General features: G+C 37.4%; 3 protein-coding genes across 5 annotated transcripts; 1 reads left to right on the forward strand and 2 right to left on the reverse strand.

The window, feature by feature from the left end:
* Positions 1-13,858: 13,858 nt before the first annotated feature.
* On the reverse strand, positions 13,859-14,699 carry LOC111412391 (pectinesterase inhibitor 6). The gene has a single exon (XM_023043302.1). The coding sequence runs from the start codon at positions 14,598-14,600 to the stop codon at positions 14,022-14,024; it is 579 nt and encodes a 192-aa protein (XP_022899070.1). The 5' UTR covers positions 14,601-14,699; the 3' UTR covers positions 13,859-14,021.
* A 956-nt stretch (positions 14,700-15,655) lies between these two features.
* On the forward strand, positions 15,656-19,577 carry LOC111412392 (peter Pan-like protein). 3 transcript variants are annotated; one of them, XM_023043304.1, is made up of 8 exons: positions 15,656-15,765; positions 15,834-15,901; positions 15,987-16,166; positions 16,774-17,004; positions 17,204-17,296; positions 17,372-17,559; positions 18,398-18,591; positions 19,357-19,577. In XM_023043304.1, the coding sequence occupies exons 2-8, from the start codon at positions 15,884-15,886 to the stop codon at positions 19,482-19,484; spliced, it is 1,032 nt and encodes a 343-aa protein (XP_022899072.1). In that variant the 5' UTR covers positions 15,656-15,765; positions 15,834-15,883; the 3' UTR covers positions 19,485-19,577. The 3 variants fall into 3 exon arrangements, with proteins under 3 accessions (XP_022899072.1, XP_022899074.1, XP_022899071.1); XM_023043306.1 differs by having other exon boundaries at positions 15,682-15,765; positions 15,831-15,901; XM_023043303.1 differs by having other exon boundaries at positions 15,683-15,901.
* Positions 19,578-20,804: 1,227 nt separating this feature from the next.
* Positions 20,805-21,420, reverse strand: LOC111412729 (uncharacterized mitochondrial protein AtMg00810-like). Its single transcript, XM_023043648.1, has 2 exons — positions 21,185-21,420; positions 20,805-21,039 (listed from the first exon to the last, which is right to left on the reverse strand). Exons 1-2 carry the CDS (start codon positions 21,418-21,420, stop codon positions 20,805-20,807), a joined length of 471 nt encoding a protein of 156 aa, XP_022899416.1.
* Positions 21,421-23,461: the final 2,041 nt, after the last annotated feature.

The raw sequence follows: 23,461 nt of genomic DNA on the forward strand, positions 1-23,461 counted from the left end.
TTAGGCCGACTTACACAAAGCTATATTCTGATTGGGTAGACCAAGCATATCCATGGCCTAGAGGGTATAAAGTGTCAGAATTCTCATTATTTACCGGTTTAGGAGAGGTGTCTACTCTAGAACACATAGGGCGATTCACACTGCAAAGTGGTGAAGTAACCGACTAACATAAAATGAGGTTGTTTCCTAGTTCATCAACATGAGTAGCTTTCTCTTGGTTCATTAATTTGCCAGCGAACTCTGTTCAAATATGGCAACAATTGGAGCAATTGTTCCATGCTCAGTTTTATAAGACTGAGTCTGAAATTACTTTGACCGATTTGGAGAATCTACGTCAAATGCCAAATGAATGGGCAGAAGGTTTCCTTCAAAGGTTCAAGACAGCAAGAAGTAAATGTTTTGTACCTTTACCCGAAAAGGAGTTTGTCAAAATCGCTCAAAGTTGTCTAAGCTTTGATTTGAAAAAGAAATTTCAAGACAGGGAATTTCCTGATCTTTTTCAATTGAGTGCAAACGTGATTAGGTATGAACGATTAATAAGAGAAGAAGAGCAAATGAAAAATTCTAGCAAGGGGACTTATTATAGAGACCCAAACTTTGATGTTCATACCATTAATGACGAGTATTACGATCAAACCGAAATGTGTTTGGCCGAATTAATCAAAGGAGACGCATATACTTGTCCTATAATGGCTAAATGTAGATCATCGAGCAAGGATGAGCCTATAAAAGATGAAAACAAAAATGTTAGAATGTTCTCGTTCGACGTAACCAAAGCTGACCTTATATTTGATAAACTATATAAGGATAAGCAGATAAAGCTGAGCGATAAACATAAGTTGCCAAGCTCTGAACAAATCAAGGGTAAAAAATATTGTAAGTGGCATAATGTATGGTTGCATTTGACTAACAACTGTTTGGTTTTTCTCCATGTGTTACAGGATGCCATTGAATCAGGACGAATTACGTTCGAAGATAAGAGAAAGATGGCAGTGGATGAAAACCCTTTTCCACAGCCACTTGGGGTGAACATGATGACGACTGGTTTCAAAAACAAGTTGCCAAAATTCAAGTTGGTTATAGATGACGGAGAAGAGGATCCTGGGCCATACCCCAGTGTCTTTGAACGTATCAAATGGAAGGAGCCTGAAAAGGACGAAGACGTCTTGTGTGCAAGATGTAAAAGAGAAGTGAGTGCAAATACAGAGAAACCAGGGATATGGCAGCATCACCATTGCCCTAGTTTTTTCCCAAACTCTCAGCCTGGTAGAGGGCGAGGTACATCATTTTACAGGGGACCGCCTTTCGAGAGGCAGTTCAGGTCAATAAATAATGGGAGAACATTCAGGCCACAACCTCGCCAACCAAATGTATGACATTCTTTCCAGTATAATGCAGGAAGGGTGATACCCTTCAACGAGATGACTAGAACCTAATAAAAGTATTTTCAACAAAATTATGGACGAATGATGAGGCAACAACAGGGAGTGCCACGTCCTAAGGCACCTAAACTACTCGAGGTGGCCAATCAAAATGTTCTTGAAGACAGTGAGGAGACTGGTACAGGTGAATCGATGGAAGAATTATCAGAGAGTTCTTCTGGGAGATCGAAGTTTGAACGAGACAGAAGGGATGGAGAAGATCCAGATCACTCCCTTACTATTCAGTTTGGTACATTACCTCCTGTCATGGCTAATAACTATTTACTAGCCAATGAGGTCAAAAACAAAAAGAAAGAAGAAGAAGAGAGGGAGGATAACGAGGAAGAGGCGTGTGTGATGGAATGTGAAGAAGGCCAAACTTCTAGAGGGGCCTACAATGGTGAAGAGGATGATGGTACGACGGACATCGAAGAGGAAATTGATCTGGAAGCAGAAAGAAGAAAGAGAGGAGTATCGCACAATACTCTGTTGAAGTAACTACATCGAGAGGGAGTTCGTGAAGACTTGTTGGGGGAACCGTCTGGGCGTTCTTTCGATTATTACGTGCTGTACGGGACGTCCAAGAGGAAAAAGAGAGTACCTCGCTCTGAAAAGTATGGATCACCTCCAAGAATAATGCTTCTTCCCACAGGTTGGGTAACCGAAGAGGAAGCATTAGAAAACAATAACAAGAAAATTCAGGAAGCGGAAGCTCAGTGCGACATACTGTACGTTGACTTATCACAAAAGGATAATTTAACAGAAGATAAGCAGGAAGTGGAAATAGATGCTGTCGAAAAGGTTATTTTTAAGAGACCATCCATGAAGTTAACTAAACACTTGAGACCATTATACGTTAAGGCTTTAGTTAACAGTATACCTGTGGTGAAAGTACTTATCGATAATGTAGTAGCTATAAACACCATTACATTTAGGATGATGAGGAAGTTTGCAAAGACAGAAAGTGATGTGATTCCAACAGAAGTCATCCTTACAAGTTTCAATGGAGGAGCAACTTCAACTAAAGGGGTTATGCGATTGGACATAACTGTAGGGACAACTACTAGGACAACAGTCTTCTTTGTAATAGATAGTCCTACTAGTTGCAATATATTATTAGGAAGGGATTGGATACATGGAAATCGCTGCATACCTTCATCGCTCCATCAATGCCTGGTTTTCTGGAATGACAAGGGTGAAGCAGAAGTGGTACAGGCAGATCATAGACCTTTTATCGTAGAAGTAAACTCAGTGGAAATATTCATGTACGAAGTAAATTATGGACCTGTCAGAGTGGTCCAAGATGGAGAAGAAACTTAAATTGTTGCACAGAGCGAAAAACCATTTTCGGTAGACGTACTCACTGAAATATTCAGTCAAATGAGGCCAAACATAGTGGCCCTGGAAGAGCCAGTAATTGGCAAAAAAGTAATCAACGAGTTTTAAATGAGTTGTAAGCAACAAAGGCGAATGGCCGATGTTCAGGCTTTCAAAGCCAAATTAATGGCTTTCAATGCGTAATATAAAGACAAGACGAAAGAAGAAGCAACCTTGAAAGTATTGGGAGACAAATTGGCAATGTTCGAGTTGGAACAAAGTATTGGCCGAGAAGTCAACAAGGTGGATTGTTTAGAAGAAGAAGTACCTATAAGGGAATTGGATGATGAAGTAATGAGAATCACCAAGCCTGGATACGCTCAAACACAAGACCCTCTAATTAAAGTGAATATTGGCAATGAAGGGGAAGATCACCCAATTCGTTAGCTAGATGCTCGATCAAGAGGTTAATGATAAATTAATCGCTTTATTAAAGGAATATAAGGATTGTTTTACTTGGAAATATGAACATATGCCTGGTTTAGATAGAGATTTGGTGGAACATAGATTGCCAACCAAGCCAAATTTTAAACCTCATAAGCAACCTCCTAAACGTTTTGCTCCTAATGTACTTCCTGAGATTAAGAAAGAAATAGAGCGATTATTAAAAGTAGGCTTTATTAGAACAGCCAGATATGTAGAGTGGTTGTCCAATATCGTGCAAGTGTTAAAAAGAATGGTAAATTAAGGGTGTGCATAGACTTCAAGAACTTAAACATAGCCACACCCAAAGATGAATATCCAATGCCTACGGTAGATTCTTTAGTAGACTCACTGCTGGACACGTAATATATTCCTTCATGGATGGGTATTCAGGATACAATCAAATTTATATAGCTGAGGAAGATATACACAAAACTGCCTTTAGGTGTCCTGGATCTCTAAGATATTTTGAATGGGTAGTTATGTCTTTCGGCCTAAAAAATGCAGAAGCAACTTATCAAATGGTAATGAACTTGATTTTTCATGATATGATAGACAAGTTTGTTGAGGCGTATGTAGATGATATAGTGGTCACATCCATTAAAGAAGAGGACCATTTTGAACAATTGAGATGTTCATTTGAGCGGATGAGGCAATATAAACTAAAATTGAATCTCTTGAAATGTGCATTTGGCGTTAATGTAGGAAACTTCCTTGATTTCTTAGTACACAAAAGGGGGATTGAACTTGATAAAAATAAAGTGAAGGCTATTTTAGAGGCCAAATCACCTAGCAATAAAAAAGAATTGCAAAGGTTTCTAGGCCAAGTAAATTTTTTAAGACGCTTTATTTCTAACTGTGCAGGGAGAACTAAAGCTTTTTCGACAATTTTTAAAGTTAAAAAATCAGGATGAATTCGTCTGAAAAGAAAAATATCAAAAGGCTTTTGAAAGCCTAAAGACATATTTATCAAATTCACCAGTGTTGGTGTCGCCAATCCAAGGACGGCCAATGAAAGTATATATATCGGCTGAACAAGAATCAATAGCTGGAATGGTCACGCAAGAAGACCAATTTGGTGAAGAAAGGGCGATTTACTACTTGAGTAGACGATTAACAAAATGTGAATGTAATTACTCTGCTATTGAAAAATTATGTCTTGCATCATATTTCACATGTATGAAATTAAGGGCTTATTTGCGGCCCATAACCGTTTATCTGATTTCTAGAGTAAATTTGGTTAAATATATGTTCTCTCGCCCTATTTTACACCAAAGGGTAGGCTTTTGGACGTTAGCATTATTTGAATTCGAAGTACAATACATACCCCAAAAGGCAATAAAAAATCAGGTTTTGGCTAACTTTCTGGCCGATCATCCATACCTTGACATGCCTGAGGAAATTGAATTAGAAATCAATTCATTCGAATTAAAACCTTGGGTTTTATATTTCGACGGATCGAAAACCTCTAAAGGTGCAGTAGTAGGAGTAGCATTGATAAATCCTTTAGGGATTTGTTACAAGTTCGCATTCACTTTGGATAGGATATGCACGAACAATCAAGCCGAATTTGAAGCCTTAATCGTGGGCTTAGAATTAATGATAGATATGGAAGTAAAAAATGTGATCATTAGAGGCGATTCTCAATTGGTAATTCACCAATTGATCGGTGATTTTAGGTGCTAAAGTGATTCCATTATAAGTCAATATGAAATCGCCCAAAAATTGTTGGAAGAATTCGACCAGGTAGAGCTTCAATGTGTTAATAGGATATATAATGACATAGCAAATGAGTTGGCTTAGATGGCTTCAGGGTATTCAAAGGTTTTAAATTGGAAATCTGCTTATGAATATGGAGTAATATTGCCTGTAGTCCAAAGAAGGACGAGAAGGGAAGAAATTCATTGCATACAAGATGGAGATGCAATAGATTGGAGTGCAGAGATTAAAAGGTTGCTTAAAGAACCTAATAAAGGAGGTAGTAGAAAAATGAAGTTGTATTTGCTAAACTATACACTGATAGATGAAGAATTGCTTAAGAAACGCTCTGATGGTATATTACTAAAATGTGTAAGTTTGCAAGAAGCCAAAACGATCATGGCTGAAGTGCATGAAGGGATATGTGGAGGTCATCAAACTGGCTAAAAGATGAGATGGTTAATTATTAGGAATGGATATTTTTGGTCCAAGATGGGAGAATCATGTGTTCAATATGTGAAGAGTTGTCTAGTATGCCAAAAGCATGGTCCAATACAAAGGGCGCCAGCAAGAGAGATGACACCCATTATCAAACCCTAGTCGTTCAAGGGTTGGGCGATAGACCTGATAGGGAAGATTTATCCCCCATATTCCAAGCAACATACCTTCGTTATAGTTGCGACTGATAGAAGCGGTATCTTTAAAGGAGATCACCCAAAAGAGTGTCATAGAATTTATCCGTGATCATATTATTTATAGATTTGGGATTTCACAAACTTTGATGGTAGATCACGGAACTTCTTTAAATGGAGGCAAGTGAATAAATTCTTGAGCGAGTTTGGAGTTAAATTAGTGAACTCCACACCATATTACGCTCAATCTAATGGACAAGCAGAATCTTCTAATAAGGTTCTAAAAAGTATCATAAGAAAAATGATAGATGAAAATGCCAGAAATTGACATGAATGTTTAAACAAGGTCTTATGGACTTATAGGAAGTCGCCTCGATCAAGCATCAAAGTTACTCCTTTCCAACTTACTTATAGACAGGAGGCCGTTTTGTCTATGGAAATCAATGTGCAATCAATCAGAGTGTGTTTGCAATATAAGTTAAGTGATGGTGAGTATACCGAATCACTAGTTCAAAACTTATTGGAGTTGGACGAATTAAAATTAGACGTCCTAGATAGATTGCAAGTTCAAAAACGAAAGATGGCTAAGTTTTATAATAAAAAAGTTATAGCCAAGTCATTTAGCCTAGGCGAGTTGGTTTGGAAAATGATACTCCTTTTGGATAGCAAGGATCCAAAGTATGGCAAGTGATCGCCCAATTGAGAAGGGCCGTATAAAGTAAATAGTGTGTTGCCTAATGGAGCTTACCATCTAGAAGATTTAGATGGCACCAAGCATATGAGGTTCATTAATAGTAAATATTTAAAACAGTATGTTCCCTCCTTATGGGAGAATGAACAAATAAAAGCATAATGAAATTGCGTTGAACGATCGTAGATAATTAGGGTCAGAACGAAATACGTTCAAAATAAATTTCTTTATTATCAAATATACATTACAAATTGTGAGATACAAAATATTAAATGTTCTATAAGCTACAATTGAGAGCAAACTAATTCCTCGATCGATCGCCAAGCAAGAGGGTGAACCGACCTTGATCGCCATCTTGATCACGCTGCTGCAAGGGCAGACAGAGAGGCTGAGAAGCACTCTCAACAAGCAAAAAGGAAGAAAAACACCCTCAAATCACCTGTCTAATCGCATTACTGTAATAATGGACAAGGAGACTGAGAAGCACTCTCAGCAAGGAAAGTGGCTTGAAAAGCATCCTCAAATAGGTAGGAAAATGGGAGGATCAAATGATCCATTTCTATGGAAGACGAAAATTATGGTTCAATTGTTGAGAAGCCAAACGATGGCAGCAAATTAGTTTTTGAAGAAAAGAATGGAAATGAAAATGATGAGTGCGAAATAAACATGCATTTATAGAAGCGTGAAGATGAAAAGACAGAATGTGAACGGCCACATTCGTGCCTAATAACTGAAACCAAATGACCCAAAGTCTTGGGAAAAGAGACAGAAATACCAAGGAAGAATGTACATGAATCTTAGCGTAAAGCAATTAAATACTTGAAAGTTTGACGATTAAGGACATCGTCAATTAATACGCAAGTAGACAAATTAGTCGTTCATTAACGACAATAACTGCTGTTACATTCAAAATTAGCAATGGAAATTAGTATGAAGTTACAAAAGGAAAGTTAAGGTATTAGATGTCTTAATTACAATTCACCCCAAACCGAACGAATTCTTTCCCTGAGTCTCCCCCAATCTTCGCTCTGCTGAGAAGAAGCGACGTTTAATTCAGCTACAAAATCGTCATCAACTTCCAGCTTTTTGTACTGCTCAACCAAAGACTTGGTTCGTTCAATTCCTTGGGAAGTATTACGCTTTTTAGCAGCCATTCTCGCCCTACAGTTGTCCATTTTTGCTTGAAGCTCCTTCATCTCTGCAGCCAAACTTGTCATTAGAGAGTCTTCGATCATAACATCGGAAGAGATTTCTTTTAATTTATCCTCGACTTTGTTAATCGCTAGAAGCAAAAACTTTCTTTCAGATGCAGCACGAAGGTATTGAGTACTCCTAGCCTTCAGGTCAACATTTTTGGCTAGCAAGGAAAGGATGTTAGAGTGAACAACCTTCAACGTCGCTTTAAAGTCAGCAGAAACATTGAGCGATGGAAGTGTAAGTGCTTGCGTCAATTTCATACTCAACAGCTCAAGCTTATCCTTATAATTTGTAGCACTAGCCTGGCCAATATCCATGTCCATGAAAGACACATACTCAAATATCGACTGCTTGAAAAACTTCATATTTTCCTCTGAAGAAGCAAAAGGATGACTGGCTGAAGTAGGACGAGACGTCTTGACTTGCCCCCAAGAAGTAAACAAGTCCTGGATGGAACGCACAATATCATTAGTATCCTGCAAAGAAAGATGCCAACATTGAGGACTTTCACTACAATAAATGAAGCGAAAATGAAAGTGAAGCAAAAGGTTACCTCATCAGCAATCTTGGAGAGTTCAGGCCTATCACCAGTTGATTCCACCACCCGTGGGGACTTACCCTTATCTGGGCGAGAAGACTCTGCCACAACGGGGAGGCCCATGGGAGCCTTTGCATAATTCAAGAAGCAACGAATCAGAAACCAATAGCACAAGCAAAGGTAAAACATCAAAATATGTATTACCTTCTGGTTCGACGTTTGGAGGGGTCAGTGCCCTGGGAAAAAGGTGGCCTTTCTACTGTTTGTGATGAAGGTTCCAGGACTAAGGATTTCTCTTTAAGCATAATCCCATCATCAGCTGACTTGGACGAAGCAGCTTCAACAGAAGGTGATGGAGTAGGGGCTGCCAGAACCAAAATCTTCGAAGGTGAGGCTGAACTTTTCTGAGGAATTCAGATAAACCATTAGTATATAGAAAAGTATGTTTGGAAATAAACAAATTCAATTACCTTTCTCCTATGGATAAGGGGAGCGTCGTCATCATCATCATCATCCTACAAAGTGGGAGCTGCTGAAACTGGCCATTTGCTGCTTAAGGTACTTTTAACTGCAATAGCCTTGGCAGGTCGAGAAGCAGATGGATGGATATAATGTTTAGCACGAGTAAGGAAAGAAGGATTCCTAATGGACACAGGGGTGACCAAAATAGGAGAAGTAGAGGGAGTGCCTGGCTGGTCCAGTAAATGGAAGGCACGATTAGCATCAGTTGCAAACAATCGGCGTTTTACTGATGGCCAAAGTTGTTCAAAAAGAGGATGGACAACACGGCTAGAATTGAAAGGGGCTAATGAAAACTTGCTTGTCAAAAGAATGTTGCGAGCATCTATAACTTGTGCCTCTGCCCCATTAATGGTGTGAAAGCGGTCTGTCAAATTTTTGGAGTAACAAGGAGGGACAGGCCAAGTTTGGCCAAAATTAAGTTGGCGAGCAAAAAATTGGGGAGCATATATTTCAACTCCAGCTTTGGCATTGGTTCCAGTTAAGATATCGTGAAACAATTCCCTCCCAATCAAAAATTGAACCCAAACAAGCAGAGAGGCACTCACACTGTTTAGGGTGGATGGAGGTTGCACATAATCTGGGATCAAATGAGCAGAAAAAGGAAAGAAAGAAGGAATCGAATTTAAGGAATAAAAGAATGAAAAAATGTCCCTACTGGACATATTTACAGGGGTCAGTCGATCAATGGCTAGCCCATAGTAGCTAGCAAAATGACTGGAAATGGATGGAGCACCAAGTGGTGGAAAATATGCTCTCAACCACAGCTGAGTGAACCAAAGGGGGCCACTGCCAGTGGGAGATGCACCATTCTTCAGTTGAAATTGAAGGGAAGTCATGCCTCTATAAAGGGCGGCTAGAAAGAAAGAACATAAGTTCAAAGGCCTACCACGCGTCAATTCATGCGCTATGGGTAAGTAGCTCATAGAAGGTTTCATACTTGGCATGCAAAGAATATATTTATAAAGCCAAATCTGAAGAAAGGCCACACGCTCAGCATGGGAAGGTTCAGCGCTTGAGTGATTATAAAAGCTTTGCAGGCTTGAATAAGACTCAGTAAGTTTCTTGCCAAATTTCGGGGCAACACTGGAAATCAAAATACCAGGAAAGATGGTATCACCCAAAGGCGGAAGATTTACAAGGGCTCCAACGTCCCTTAGAGTAATAGACATGGGACCAAGAGGGAAAATAAAGGTGTTATACTCAGAAGACCAAAAACTCAAAGCAATAGGAACAATCACTGGGTCAAAAATTGGGGGTTGAAGAGTAATTTCTAATAAATCTGAAATGCTAACACGATCAAAAATCGCCTTAGTGGGGCCATGATTCACAAGACGTGCATGCCATCTACGAAAAATAACATCAACTTTGGGCCAAGTGCAAATACATTTTTCGCGAATCGACCTCAATGGCAGAGAGTTTAGGAACGGAGTATCTTGAGTGCAAGGGAACAGCTGGCCCATCGCCACTTGTCCGACGGCTTCGGCATTATTGAATGATGGATCCAAGTAGAATTCATTGAGGTCAACACTAACTTGTGTAAGGAAGTTTGGATTTACATATGGCCTAGTAAGGAGTTTTTGAGAATCTTTGAAACTAAAGGAATAATCAGATTGAGTTTGTGAAGTCGCCATTGGAAACAAAGTACAGTACAGTTTTGATAAGGTTTGCATGAGAAACGTAGCAGAGAAGCAAGAAGATGAACAGTAAAATAGCGAGGAAGAAGCGCGAAATATAGACGTGGTTGAGTGTTGCAATGAAATGGCGTGTCCTTTTGGTTTCTAAGGATTTGTAACGCTGCACTTTTTCAGACTGGAGAAGGAAATAATGATTGAAATTCTTGGAAATTTCAAATATTACTGGAAAATACAAAGTGAATATGGCAAAGATTAATAATTAGTATTAATTCTGCCATATTGGGGGATAATTGTTGATACACTAAAAGTGTAGTTCAAATCAAATAGCCCAAAGAGTGAAGCTCAATTGGGAATCCAGAATAAATGTCCAAATAGGATTATTGATGAATGCGGTGGAAGCCCACGAACACGGTATTATCATCGCCCAGAATCTGAGCGAATAGCATACTTTACAGTCGCCCAGAGCGATGACCACGTTTTTGCCCAAACCTTCAAATCGCCCAGGATCTTAGCAAACATAAAACATTATAATTATCAAGAATAGCAGTTATTGAATCAGTTATTGAGTGGTCTTATCACATTCCACGAATCAAGGAGCCCAGTTGAAGGCGGTTGAACGACAAAGAGTAATGACGACAGTTAGGGACGACAGTTCCCCTACAAGTTAGCCACTATAAAGAAAGTGGGTAGTTATACAGCAATCAAGCAGTTTCCAAGTGGTTGTCACGAAGAAATCATCAAAGGAATATAAAAGGAAGAGAAGACATAGAGAAAAAGAACCCCGAATCAAACACTCTCAAATAGAGAATATGTAATTTCGATTTTTTAGTTTAAACTTAAACATTTCTTTTAGTACTCGTGTGCTTGCGCCCTTTGGAGGCATTCTGTTTAAGTTCCAATTGTAAATCATCGCCAATAAAACACCTCTTTTTTGGACTTTATCTCAAGAGGTCTGTTCCTTATACAATCGTCTGATCCCTTTTTTAATTGTTAGGGACTATTCGCGCGAAACAATTACATAGTATTTTTTACTTTCAAAAAATTTTCATATGATTATTCAAAACACTCCTAATTTTAGGGTATATTTGTAAGTTGCCTTTAAGAAAATTATGTAAAACAAGGGCTTAACATGTAGAATTTTGCTATTTACACATCCGAGCATGACAGCCCCCTTACAAAAGAGAGCCCGCGTTGGGTATGATAGCCCCCTCAAAAGAGAGGGACGCTCATGCCCATCATGCCCGGATATATGATAGCAAAACTTTATGCAGTAACAGAGCCGAAAAGGATAGTGCAAAGGCCTAGGTGTGGCGACTTGGCCCATTGAGAAATCAAACTCAGATTGGTCAAATTTTATTTGCGGGCTGGACGAAAAGTGTATTTTGAAGATAGGTTAATCCAAGTCCGTCAAGAACCTAAAACGTATTTAGGTGTAGGGCGGCCAATAAGAACAAGCCCACTCACTTGGACATTCTTACAGGGGAAAATTTCATAACTAAGAAATTAATTATGGCACATTTCCAAAACAAGAAAACAAGTTTCAAATTTCTAAAATCAGATTTTTATTAAAAAATATTTATAATGTAATTAGTTAATTAATTATTTTATTAATTAAATATATTTCGGTCACAGATCTATACAATTTGGTCACAAATTAATAATATAATTAGTCGCTTATTATTTTTTGGTCACAAATCAAAAATTTTATGTCACAAATTTTTTTACGATCACATTTCAAAAATTTTGTAAGTCACAGTTTGTTTATTGGTCACAAATCCAAAAATAATTAGTCACGGATTAATTTTTAGTTACGACTTATCATATTATTGGTCACAACCTATTTTTCGATCACAAATTAAAAATTTTATAAGTCACATATTATTTTTCGATCACGAATCAAAAATTTTATAGGTCACAGATTAATTTTTCGATCACAACTCAATAAATTATAAGTCACAAACACAAATTTTATAGGTCACATATTATAATAAAAATTTTTATAGGTTACAGATTAATTTTTCGGTTACAACTCAATAAATTATAAGTCACAAACACAAATTTTATAGGTCACATATTATTTTTCGATCACGAATAAAATTTTTTATAGGTCACAGATTAATTTTTCGGTCACAACTCAATAAATTATAAGTCACAAACACAAATTTTATAGGTCACATATATTTTTCGATCACGAATCAAAAATTTTATAGGTCACGAAATCAAAATTGTTATTGATCACATCTAATTTGTCGGCCACAAATCAAAAATTTCTTAGGTCACAATTCATTGATTAGTCACAAAATCAAAATTTTAATTAGTCACAATTCATTTGTCAGTCACAAATTATATCAAAATAATTGGTCACAGTTAATTTTATGGTCACAAATTAATAAATTACAAGTCACAAATCAAGTTATTGGTAACAAATAACCAAAAAATTGGTCACAAATATACCCCGTCGACCCCCAATCAACACCTTCCACGACTACCTTCATCTCACCGGGATGCAAAACCACCATCACAGCAACCACCCACACCATCATCGACAACAACACTCCCACCTCAAACAAATCAACCCAAAAACACCACCACAACCACCATTGCCATCTCCGGATCCACCAATCGATCTAACAGAACACCACAGCCATGGTGCCACTATCAAATCCATCACATAAGGCACTCAAATAATGCAGAAATCGGAGAAACCTCGGCTGGTCTGAGCATCGTCACGCTTGATCTAACAAATTTCTCCAACTCATTGCCACCACAGTCGCCGCCACACCCCAACACCACATATCTACATCACCACAGAACACCAACACCATCCAGCTGAACACATACCATGCCACCTTCGCCACGATTTGCACAATGTATCACCGTATCCATCTTGCCACAATGTATCGTCCACTGTTTATGCACCTGTCGCGGCGCTCGTTGGTACACCAGATCGCCACCACCTCAACACCTCAAATGCCGCCCGCAATAGCCGCACTCCGGCACGCCACTCATCACCACAGATGTTGTGCCCGACAGTGGCGAGAGAGAATCGAGGATGGGTGACAGCGTGGGCTCGACGGCGGGAGGCGAGGACGAGACCGCCGGAGGTGATGGTCGGGTATAGAGAGAGGAGGAGCAAGACGGCTGGAGAAAATGAGGAATTGATTAGGGTTGTGATGTGTGTGTGTGTGTGTGTGTGTGTATATATATATATATATTTATTTATTTATTTATAAAAAAATTAATTAAAATAAAAATCTGATTTTTGAAAGAAGAAACTACCTCCCTGATTTTGGAACTCGTGGTTTTAATCATATGGTATTGTGTAAGTACCACTTCTTACAGCTAAGCTCTTCTCTCTTCTCATAGCTTATAAAGGAAGCCCATTAATTACAATAAATGGGCTCATTAAGGCTAGTGGGTCTCTATTTACTCGATAATTGGCTTCGTAGTTCAATTACTGAAACAAAAATTAATCTCGATAAAGACAAATGATTGTACAAATTGGATACATGAGAATATAGAAACTTGTCCCACACCGATAAAATATTAGAATTAGAGAAGCAAATCACACCACTAAAAATCATATACCTACTTGCCAACTCTCGTCAAACCAAGCTCGACCCATATGGTTCTTTGATAGATAGATTAAATTTTAATTCGAATAATATCTTTTTGATGAGGTTACTAAGATACTGGTGAATTCTTGAAATGCGATTCTCTTCTACAAGTAAACTATCATCAATATTCAATATATAAAGATAATCGCATTATACTGGCCAAATCCTTAGCAGCCTAAATAATGCTTAATAACAAGTACTATGCACACTATTACATTCAATTAATTAAGCTAAAAAGCTGATTATAATTAATATCAAGTTCCATAGGATCTCAATCCTTCTTCAGCGCTTCTGGACCAGTAGTCGTAAGTTTGTTAACTAAAGCTAATGCGTTGCTCGTCATGTAACTTACATTTGAAACACGATTTAGTATGCTTTTAACAACTTTTCCTTTTTGTCGATCAAATCCATCTGAACATGTATCTTCATCGGTAAGAGCAGCACTTAACCATGTTGTAACATCCCCCATTTGGGAGTCGAATTCCTGAAAATTTAGCTTTCTAAGCACGTCGAGAGATCTATGCAGATTTTCAATTGTATTTTGAAAAGACTCAATGCAATCCAAAAGTGCGATTTTATTTCTTCCTTCTACGATCATATCACTTCTATGTATCATCAAGTATTTACTCACTTTTTTTGCTTCTCCTATGGTGACGGAGACTCCGGCCCGGGCCCACCTACTAGGGCTGTGTTGGGCTGTGTGTGAAAACGAAGCCAAAGAGTGAATACAAATATCTTGATAACGAGTCACACTGCAAGCATCCTGGACATAATTGTCCCCATTCTGGGATGTCAATGAGCATGAAAGCGTTAGAAGTATGAATGTCAAAATAGTGCATGGCTGTGTCATCTCAAATCAGAATTAGACAAAAAAAAAATTGAAGGGAAAAATGGGCAGAAGAGTTTGCGATTAGCACATTGCACAAGCTCGTCTAGTTAGAAAATTTTCTTGTTCGAAGGGGAGAGACTTACGACTCGGCCTTATAAAGAAACGGGTCTCGGGTGAGTTGGAAAAGTTGAAGACCCTTTTTTGAAAAGTTCGTTAGAAAAACAAGAAGGTGGTGAATGCAATAAAGGTTGGCAAGGTGATGAGGAAAAGAGATTTAATACAATATACGATCATGTGAATGGGCATGGTAGATAGGTGAGTATCTCATGAATCTATTGAAAGCAAAGAAGCTAGGACTGTTTGGATTCCCAAGAGGCATCTTCTAAGTGAGGCAAATTTTGACGTAGTTCAATGTAGAGTATCCATCCTGATCAACTCAAGAATGATGTGTCGATGTTTGATATCGAGTAATTGTTAAATCCATCGTGAAAATTGTTTTTATGGGCTCTTACAAACATGGTAAGCACAAGGTTGATGCAAGGGGATTTAATTTGTGAAGCCAATGAATACCAATTGCACAAAATTGAATGATAAACATAAAACTGAAACCATTTAGCCAAAGAAAGTCTAAACATTTATTTCGCTTTAACTTTTGTTGTAAGAAAGTTTTAGTTCTCTTCCTTTTCATCCTTATCTTTTTTTATGGCTAGAAGGGTGTTACTTGAACCCAAAGGAGTTGGTTTAACATGTTAAATTAAGTCTCTGTTCGTCTCTCATTCTTTAAAAACTCCATTTTTCTGGTTTCTAAAATTAATTTTCAACCCCACATTCCTACAATAAATATTTTGCGCGCATATTCAAAATTCTTTCTTACTTTTTAACCACTCATTATTCAAAAAATTACTTATCCGAAACTCATTTTTCCTAAAAAAAAAAAAAAAACTCTTTTTGGTATCAAACAGGGCATAAACATGACTAGTTGGACCCAGAATTGATTTCTAGTTGGACCCAAAATTGACCCATGCCCACCACTTAATCGCCAAACGAATTTATATTGGGTCAGTGCTGATGCCTTTCAAATCTAGGGCATCGGCCCATTCCCACTTCGACGCATTAGGAGTTACCACCGAAGAAATTAAAACCCAAATTTCAGAACATTCCTTCGAGTAGAGTTACCACCGAAGAGGTACTTCTGAATTCGCACAATCGGTGATAATTGTATTTTTATTTTATAATATTTAAAATTTGTAGCAGTTTCATCGAGTAACAGTCAAAGTTTGTTCCTTGGAAGCTACGATTCGGACATGGCTCGTATTCGAAATGTAAGCCACGAAATACTATACTTATAACGTATGACGATTGTTTTTTGTTATGCCTTACGTTGTACACTGTGAATTGGAATTGTAGAAGAAGAAAAAACCATTTGTTAAGCCGATCATCAACAAGCAGTCGAGTGTGGATCACATAACTGGAGACAAGATTCCAAAGAGTTTTGTTTTTTCTCGGGGGAAGTTGCCGGGTCCTCTTAGACAATTGCAGATGGATTTAAGAAAGTTGATGCTTCCTTTTACTGCTCTTAAGCTCAAGGTGAGCGTTGCCTGGGAATTCCATAGCAACGTCTATGAAGACATCGATGAGTACATTTGTAAAAGTTGCAAGGATAAGTACTTAATAAAATAAGCTTAGCACCTCTATAATGCTAAAATTATGTCAACAAAGGATTGTGATTTCAACTAGCACAGCTAAAAGTTCAATTCAAATCCTGAACCTGATACTTCTTCAAAATGTGAATCTTTTTGAGGTTTATATACTGGTGATTCCTAAGCTCCAAATGCATTGCTTATTACCCAATTCTTTTTATGTTGGGCTCATAATTGTTATCCATGAAGACAGACATCAAGCATTCTTGAGGTAATATTTAAGATGAAGTAATTACTGCACGCCAATGTTTCCTTTGATGTTTTTAACACATATTCTTAGTTGAGCATATGTATTAGCATGAAAGTAATTGACCTCTTTTTTGTTTCAGTTTTTATGGCCGTGTTCTTGTATTTGTTTCTATTTAATAGAAGTGGTTATTTGTACTAACAGCTTTGCAAGATTCAATCAAGAGCGTGATTCTTGAAGCCTTAGATACATAGTGAACTCTGTCTGATCTTCAGTTGGCTAAGTTGATATTCATTGTGACCTGCAGGAAAAAAGGCGAAATAATCTCAAAGACTTCTTGAATGTTTCAGGACCTATGGGGGTAACACACTTCCTCATTTTATCTAAAACTGACACGGCACCATACTTGAGAGTTGCTAGGACACCCCAGGGTCCAACGCTTACATTTAAAATAAATGAATACTCATTGGCTGCTGATATTGCTCAAAGTCAATTGCGTCCGAGATGCCCCAAAGATCTCTTCAAAAACTCACCCTTGGTAAGTTCACATAAATCCTTGAGCAAACTTGAATGCTTGTGTGCAACAAATAACATGCATACATATATCTCTGAATGGTGGATGAAATGTTTCATAACTTTGGATGCTGTCTGTTTAGTGTGCATCAGTCTTTTTTCCTTTTTTTTTTTTGCCATCCAGTGATCCTCGTGGAAGTATTTCTCGTGTGTGAATGTTGTAGATTGTTCTTTCTGGTTTTGGGACTGGGGAGCAACATCTGAAGCTCACTACAATAATGTTTCAAAACATATTTCCTGCCATAGATGTGAACACTGTAAGTGAAGAATCTTCATAACTCAAATCTAATTATAGATTCAACGCAGTCGTCTCTCTCACAATTGTGTTTCAGGTCAATCTTTCTTCGTGCCAAAGGATTGTATTACTAAATTACAACAAAGAGACGAAGCTTATTGACTTCCGTCACTTCTCCATTAGATTACAACCTGTTGATGTTTCACGCAGAATTAGGAAATTTGTGCAAAACCATCAGGTGCCTGATTTGAGAAATCTTCAAGACGTGAGTGATTTCGTGACAAAGTAAGCTCTCTCTCTGGACAAAATGCAATGCACTTGTACTTCATATCTTGTTCCCACTGAATCTTACTCTTAGTAATTCCTATATACATTTTTAGTAGCTGATCTTTTATTCATTGCTTGAATATTCCTCTGAGAGATCCTTTTTTCCTTTGCTGATTGAGTCAATATAGCTTGAGATTATGACTCTGCAATTCATGTTGTTCTAAGTTATTGGCCTTTAATTTTGGTTTAAGCTATATAGCATAAGTTGTGAAAGCATGTTACATGGAGAATAAATTGTACGTTATCCTCATTTTTGGTAAAATATCACTTTTTTTTTCTTTTTTCTACCTGATGTTGGAGTAATTTTTTAATGCTGTCTTCTGTGGCTTATTGAAATGCATGCCCTTTACTTTTATCAACTTATAAAGCAAGGTTAAGTTGCATGATGATTTTAGGAAAAATGGAACAATAGGGAGTTTTAAGGATTATTTCTGATACTAGATAAAAGTTAATTTGAAGAGTTGTAAAAATGAGTTTCGAGCTTTTGTACCTGAAGTTTAATTCTTTTTGTAACCCGATAAATGGAGGAATTCTTAAAGAAGATTAAATGTTGTTTTAAGCATGTATAGATGAATGTGATATTATGGGTTAAATATTCTCTCAACTTTTTTTTTTTAATAGGTAATCAGATAATTTTATAAATTAAAGGATAATACATTGGAGTGTATGATCAATTAACACAAGAAAGAATATTCTCTCAAATTCGCTATTATTGATTGTTGGTTTGAGTAATTAAAATATATTAGAGGTGGTTTCCCGTCATGGTTTACTTACTTTTTCCTCTGTTTCCTTGAAGGGCTGGTTATGGATCAGAAAGTGAAGCAGATGATGAAGCTGCAACTGTAAGTCTAGCAACTGACCTTGGTAGAGTTAATCGGGCTTCTAACAAAAGTGCTGTTAAGCTTCAAGAGATTGGACCTAGGATGACACTTCAACTCATCAAAGTCGAGGAAGGACTGTGTTCAGGAGGAGTAATATTCAATGAATATGGTATGCTAGTCTCAACTAAAAATTTCTATTGATTAGACGGGTGAATGAAGTTCCATTATTGAAGAAAGCAGTCAACTTGCATCTGGATAGTATTAGAGCTTGTCTGGGGAGAGAGATTTACAAAATCATTTTTACTCAAATCATTTTCAGCCACACATTGTATGGGTTCCATTCCTTTTCCCTACTTTTAATCACACATTCTCCAAAAAAAGTCATTTTTCACTTCGAAAAATCTCTCCCAAACAAAGGCTAGAATTTTTGACATACACTGTTCTTTAATTGGTCGACAAGTAGACAAGTCTCTATTGCAAAAGCTTCAACATTCAGTTCCTTGTGTAAGCCTGTAGTGCCATTTAATGGTGTGTTGTGGATATGTAAGTAGGGAAGAGGAAGATTATTCCGTGTTAGTGAGCATGCAAATTATGGGAAGTGAAGAAATTACTTTGATTTTGAGTGGTTTGTACATTTCCAATCGCAACTTTGGATAGATTTTCGGTTCTTTCTATTTGTTGATAGATAGAACATAAACTAAAAAAGGTATTGCAAGGCACAATGTGCATTCCTCCTCTCGATATTTTTTTCTTTGTCCATGATAAACTTGTGATATTTAATGGATCGGCATGTTATAGCCATCTTAGGCTTAGTTTTCTTTCAGACCCTTTTTTTCTCAAATATTCGAAAAAATTCCTTAAATTACATGATTGCATTCAATCACGCTTGTAGCTAATAAATTGTTGCTTTACTCTTGTGTTTTGGTCCTTTCAGGAAATCACGTGTCAAGTAAAAATAAGAAAATCGATGATGAAAAGCAAGAAAACGAGGAAGATAAGGATGGAGAGCAAGAGCACGAGGAAGACGAGGAGGAAGAACAAGATGATGTGGAAGAAGATTAGCTTCCTAATGTAGTCAGTCAGTGTGGGTAAAGCAGGATGTAACTTTTCTATACTTCTTCCCTTGATTGGCAATAGCATTGATAAATTTCACAAGGATAATTGTTTATTAAAACATGTATAACCGAAGTCTCGTATCTTAACAAAAAAATTCAACCACAATATGTTATGGAGGTGAAAAAAACAAGCTCAACTTGTGCGTCAACTCGATTCGTCAAAGAAATTCAATCAACCGATACGTACAAGCTTGTTTTGGCAAAAAACCTTGTTAGTGTGAAAGAGAAATGGAAGCAAATGGTCTTCACCATCAAATTTTGGCACAAACATTATGCTTTGGACTAGGAAGAAGGCGCAGGTGGGGTGGCAGGTTTGGTGTTGGAGGTAGAGTTGGTAATGCAAAGGGTAGAATGAGTTTGGAGCAAGTGGTGACGGCGAGATGTGGTGGAGGGCTTGGTGGTTTCGAGAAGTGGTCGTTGTACTTGCATCTAATCACTGAAATAATATGAGAGAGAACAAAAGAGGAAGCAATACGTTCGTTCCGCTCATTAGTGTTGATATCTTCCAGCCCTATAGGAGTTAGGATATATAGACACGAAAACCATACGTAAGAAATAATAGAAGGGGAAAAATTCACAATTCAAGTATTAACTATGGGCCAACATATATCCCAGTTTCAATTATATATGACAACCATATGTAAGAAATAATAGAAGGGGAAAAATTCACAACTCAAGTGTTAATTATGGGCCAATATATATCAAGGTTTCAATTATACAATTAATTATCACATGTACGTACTGAAGAGAAATTGACTTATATTATTTCTCACTTAAATTGTACAATGAAGAGAGTCCATATATATATTACAAAGAAAGCTGAAAAAGGAATAAAAATCTAATCCCCTATATTTAGTAAGAAATCAAAAAATATATAATTACAACACTAATTAAGGTAAGAAGGATCTCCTCCAATTTTCTTCAATCAATCCATCTCCTTCCTGCAGTAATTTCGGGATTTTAACACTCCCCCTGAAGTTGGATCGTAAATGTTGATCATATTCAACTTGCATATGAAATCATCGAATTTTTGTTGAGGTAGTCCTTTGATAAATATATCTGCAGTTTGTTCTTGTGTAGGAACATAGGTCATGCAAATAGTTCATTCCTCAACCTTTTCCTTTATGGAGTGTCTGTCTACTTCTATGTGTTTGGTGCGATCATGCTGAACTGGATTTAAGGAAATATTGACTGCTGCTTTATTATCACAATAAAGTTTGATTGGGAACTTTATTATAACCTGCAATTCTTCTAGAAGTTTTTTTAACTATAGTCCTTCGCATATTCCTTGTGCAATAGCTATAAACTCAGCTTCAGTACTGCTTCTTGCTACTACACTTTGTTTCTTGTTTTTCCAAGTTACAAGGTTTCCCCATACATAGGTACAATACCCAGTAGTTGATCTCCTATCTTTTACTGAACCTGCCCAATCTGTATCTGTGAAGACTTCAACTTCCTTTCTTTCACTCTTCTTGAAAAATAGTCCTTTTTCCTGAGGAGCCCTTGAGATATCCGAGGATCTTGTAGACTGTTTTCAGATGACTTTCCTTTGGTGAATGCACGTGTTGACTCACGTGACTTACTGCGAATGCAATGTCAGGTCTAGTATGTGACAAATATATTAGTTTTCCTACTAATCTTTGATACCTGTCTGTTTCCATTGGTTCCCCAACGTCTTCAGATTTCTTTCCCGCTTCCATGGGTGTGTCACTTGACTTGCATCCTAACATGCCAGTTTCGATTAGAAGATCAAGAATATATTTTCGCTGTGGGACACTAAAGCCCTTTCTCGATCTTGCAATCTCCATTCCCAAGAAGTACCGCATTGTTCCCAGATCTTTCACTTCAAATTCGATGGCAAGGCTCTTTTTCAGTCTTTCCATTTCTACTGCATTGTCTCATGTTAAAATTATATCATCAACATATACTATTAAGATTGTCTTAGTCCCGTCTTCAAATTGTTGAAGAAACATAGTGTGATCTGCCTGTCGATATCCTTGACCTTTCAACACCTTTGCAAATCTATCAAACCATGTCCTTGGTGACTGTTTGAGTCCATATAAAGATTTCTTGAGTTTTCGTACCTGATTTTTCTCATTCATTTTACAAAAATCGGGTGGTAATGTCATGAAAACTTCTTCTTCCAGTTCTCCGTTTACAAATGCATTTTTAATGCCTAGTTGTTGAAGTGGTCAATCCAAATTTGCAGCTAATGATAGAAGAACTCGAATTGTATTCGATTTTGCTACTGGTGCAAATGTTTTCATGTAGTCGATGCCATAGGTTTGTGCGTATCCTTTTGCAACCAACCGAACTTTATATCGTTCAATAGTCTCATCAGCTCTGTATTTCACATTAAAAATCCATTTGCACCCAACTGGTCTCTTCCCTTTTGGTAGGTCCAATACTTCCTAAATTTCATTTTTCTCCAACGCTCTCATTTTCTCCAATACTGTATCTCTCCATTCAGGAATCTCCAAAGCTTCTTGGATATTTTTTGGGATTTCTGTACTGTCCAGATGAGATGTGAAAGCAGGAAGCTCAGTAGATAAGGTATTATAAGACATGAATTTTGAAATAGGGTGGAGAGTACATGATCGAGTTTGCTTTCTAACAGCAATGGGTAAATCTAAAGTTTCTGATGCTTCATGAGGATGTGGAGCTATCATCGAGTCTGACTCTTTTGGTGCTTCGGATGTGAGAGTCTCCTTGTACTTTGATTTTGGCTTTCGTGAATAGACTAGTATCTCTTTATCATTTTGTTTTTCTACATCTCCCCCTGAGTTTAAGTTACCTTCTGTAAATGGCATATTCAATGGTGAAAGAAGTTTTATCGGTGGTGTAGGTTCAAGAGGAGAAAGATCGAAATCTAAGAACCGATCTTCATGTAAGTTCTCCCCCTGAAGAGAGGTTTATTTCAAAATATGGTTTAGTTTCGAAGAACGTAACATCCGGGCTGACAAAGAGTCTTTTTGTAGAGGGATCATAACATTTGTAACCCTTTTGAGTAAGGGAATACCCAATCAATACACATTTAATAGCTCAAGGATCAAGTTTACCTCTATGATGGGAGTGGATATGGACAAAAGCGGTACATCCAAATACTCTTAGTGATAGATTAAAGTTGAGACGAGAGGTTGGAAAGAACTTTTGAAATTTTTGGAGGGGTGATTCGAAGTTAAGAGTACGACTCGGCATTTGGTTGATTAGGTAGGTGGATGTCAGGTTAGCATCTCTCCAAAACATTTAGGGCATATTAGTGGTAAACATCAAAGCACAAGCAACCTCTAAGAGGTGTCTATTTTTTCGTTCGGCGATCCCATTTTGTTGGGGAGTGTCGACGCATGGGCTTTGATGGATTATTCCACGTGTTTGAAGGAAATCTCCCAGGACGTTATTGAAATATTTTTGTACCGTTATCAGTTCGCAAAATTTGGATTTGTGCTTGAAATTGTGTTTGAACCATGGAATGGAAATTGAGAAATACAGATCGAACATTTGATTTCTCCTTTAGGAGGTAGACCCAACAAATTCAAGTGTGATCATCAATAAACGTAACAAACCACTTAGCATGATTACGGTTAGGGATCCGTGAAGGGCCCCACAAGTCACTATGGATTATAGTGAAAGGTTTAGATTGTTTATATGTAGACTTTGGAAATGATGCACGTTGATGTTTTGTAAATTCACATATTTCACATTGCAAATCAATAGGCTTTTTATTCAGAAAAATAGAGAGAAATACACGTTTCAAGTTGAAAGTTTGGTTGACCCATTCTAAAATGCCATAACATAATATCACTATTTCTAAAGACAGATGTAGAGTCACAAAATGTAACTTGACGTTGTTTACTCACATTAGCCTCTTCAAAGTAATAGAGTCCTTCTCTTTCCTTAACACCGCCAATCGTCTTCCCTGATAAT

Source organism: Olea europaea, chromosome 16 (genome assembly GCF_002742605.1).
Source record: "Olea europaea var. sylvestris chromosome 16, O_europaea_v1, whole genome shotgun sequence".
Classification (NCBI taxonomy): domain Eukaryota; kingdom Viridiplantae; phylum Streptophyta; class Magnoliopsida; order Lamiales; family Oleaceae; genus Olea; species Olea europaea.

What these genes read in the sequence shown, in the direction of transcription:
- LOC111412391 (XM_023043302.1), bottom strand. Translation starts at nt 14,600, where the DNA reads ATGACACAGCCATGCACTATTTTGACATTCATACTTCTAACGCTTTCA.
- LOC111412392 (XM_023043304.1), top strand. An exon ending in TCTTCAAAAACTCACCCTTG is followed by an intron (nt 17,005 to 17,203) that starts GTAAGTTCACAT and finishes TGAATGTTGTAG; the next exon opens with ATTGTTCTTTCTGGTTTTGG. An exon ending in CTGCCATAGATGTGAACACT is followed by an intron (nt 17,297 to 17,371) that starts GTAAGTGAAGAA and finishes ATTGTGTTTCAG; the next exon opens with GTCAATCTTTCTTCGTGCCA.
- LOC111412729 (XM_023043648.1), bottom strand. Translation starts at nt 21,420, where the DNA reads ATGGAAAGACTGAAAAAGAGCCTTGCCATCGAATTTGAAGTGAAAGAT. An exon ending in GAACCAATGGAAACAGACAG is followed by an intron (nt 21,040 to 21,184) that starts GTATCAAAGATT and finishes GGATATCTCAAG; the next exon opens with GGCTCCTCAGGAAAAAGGAC.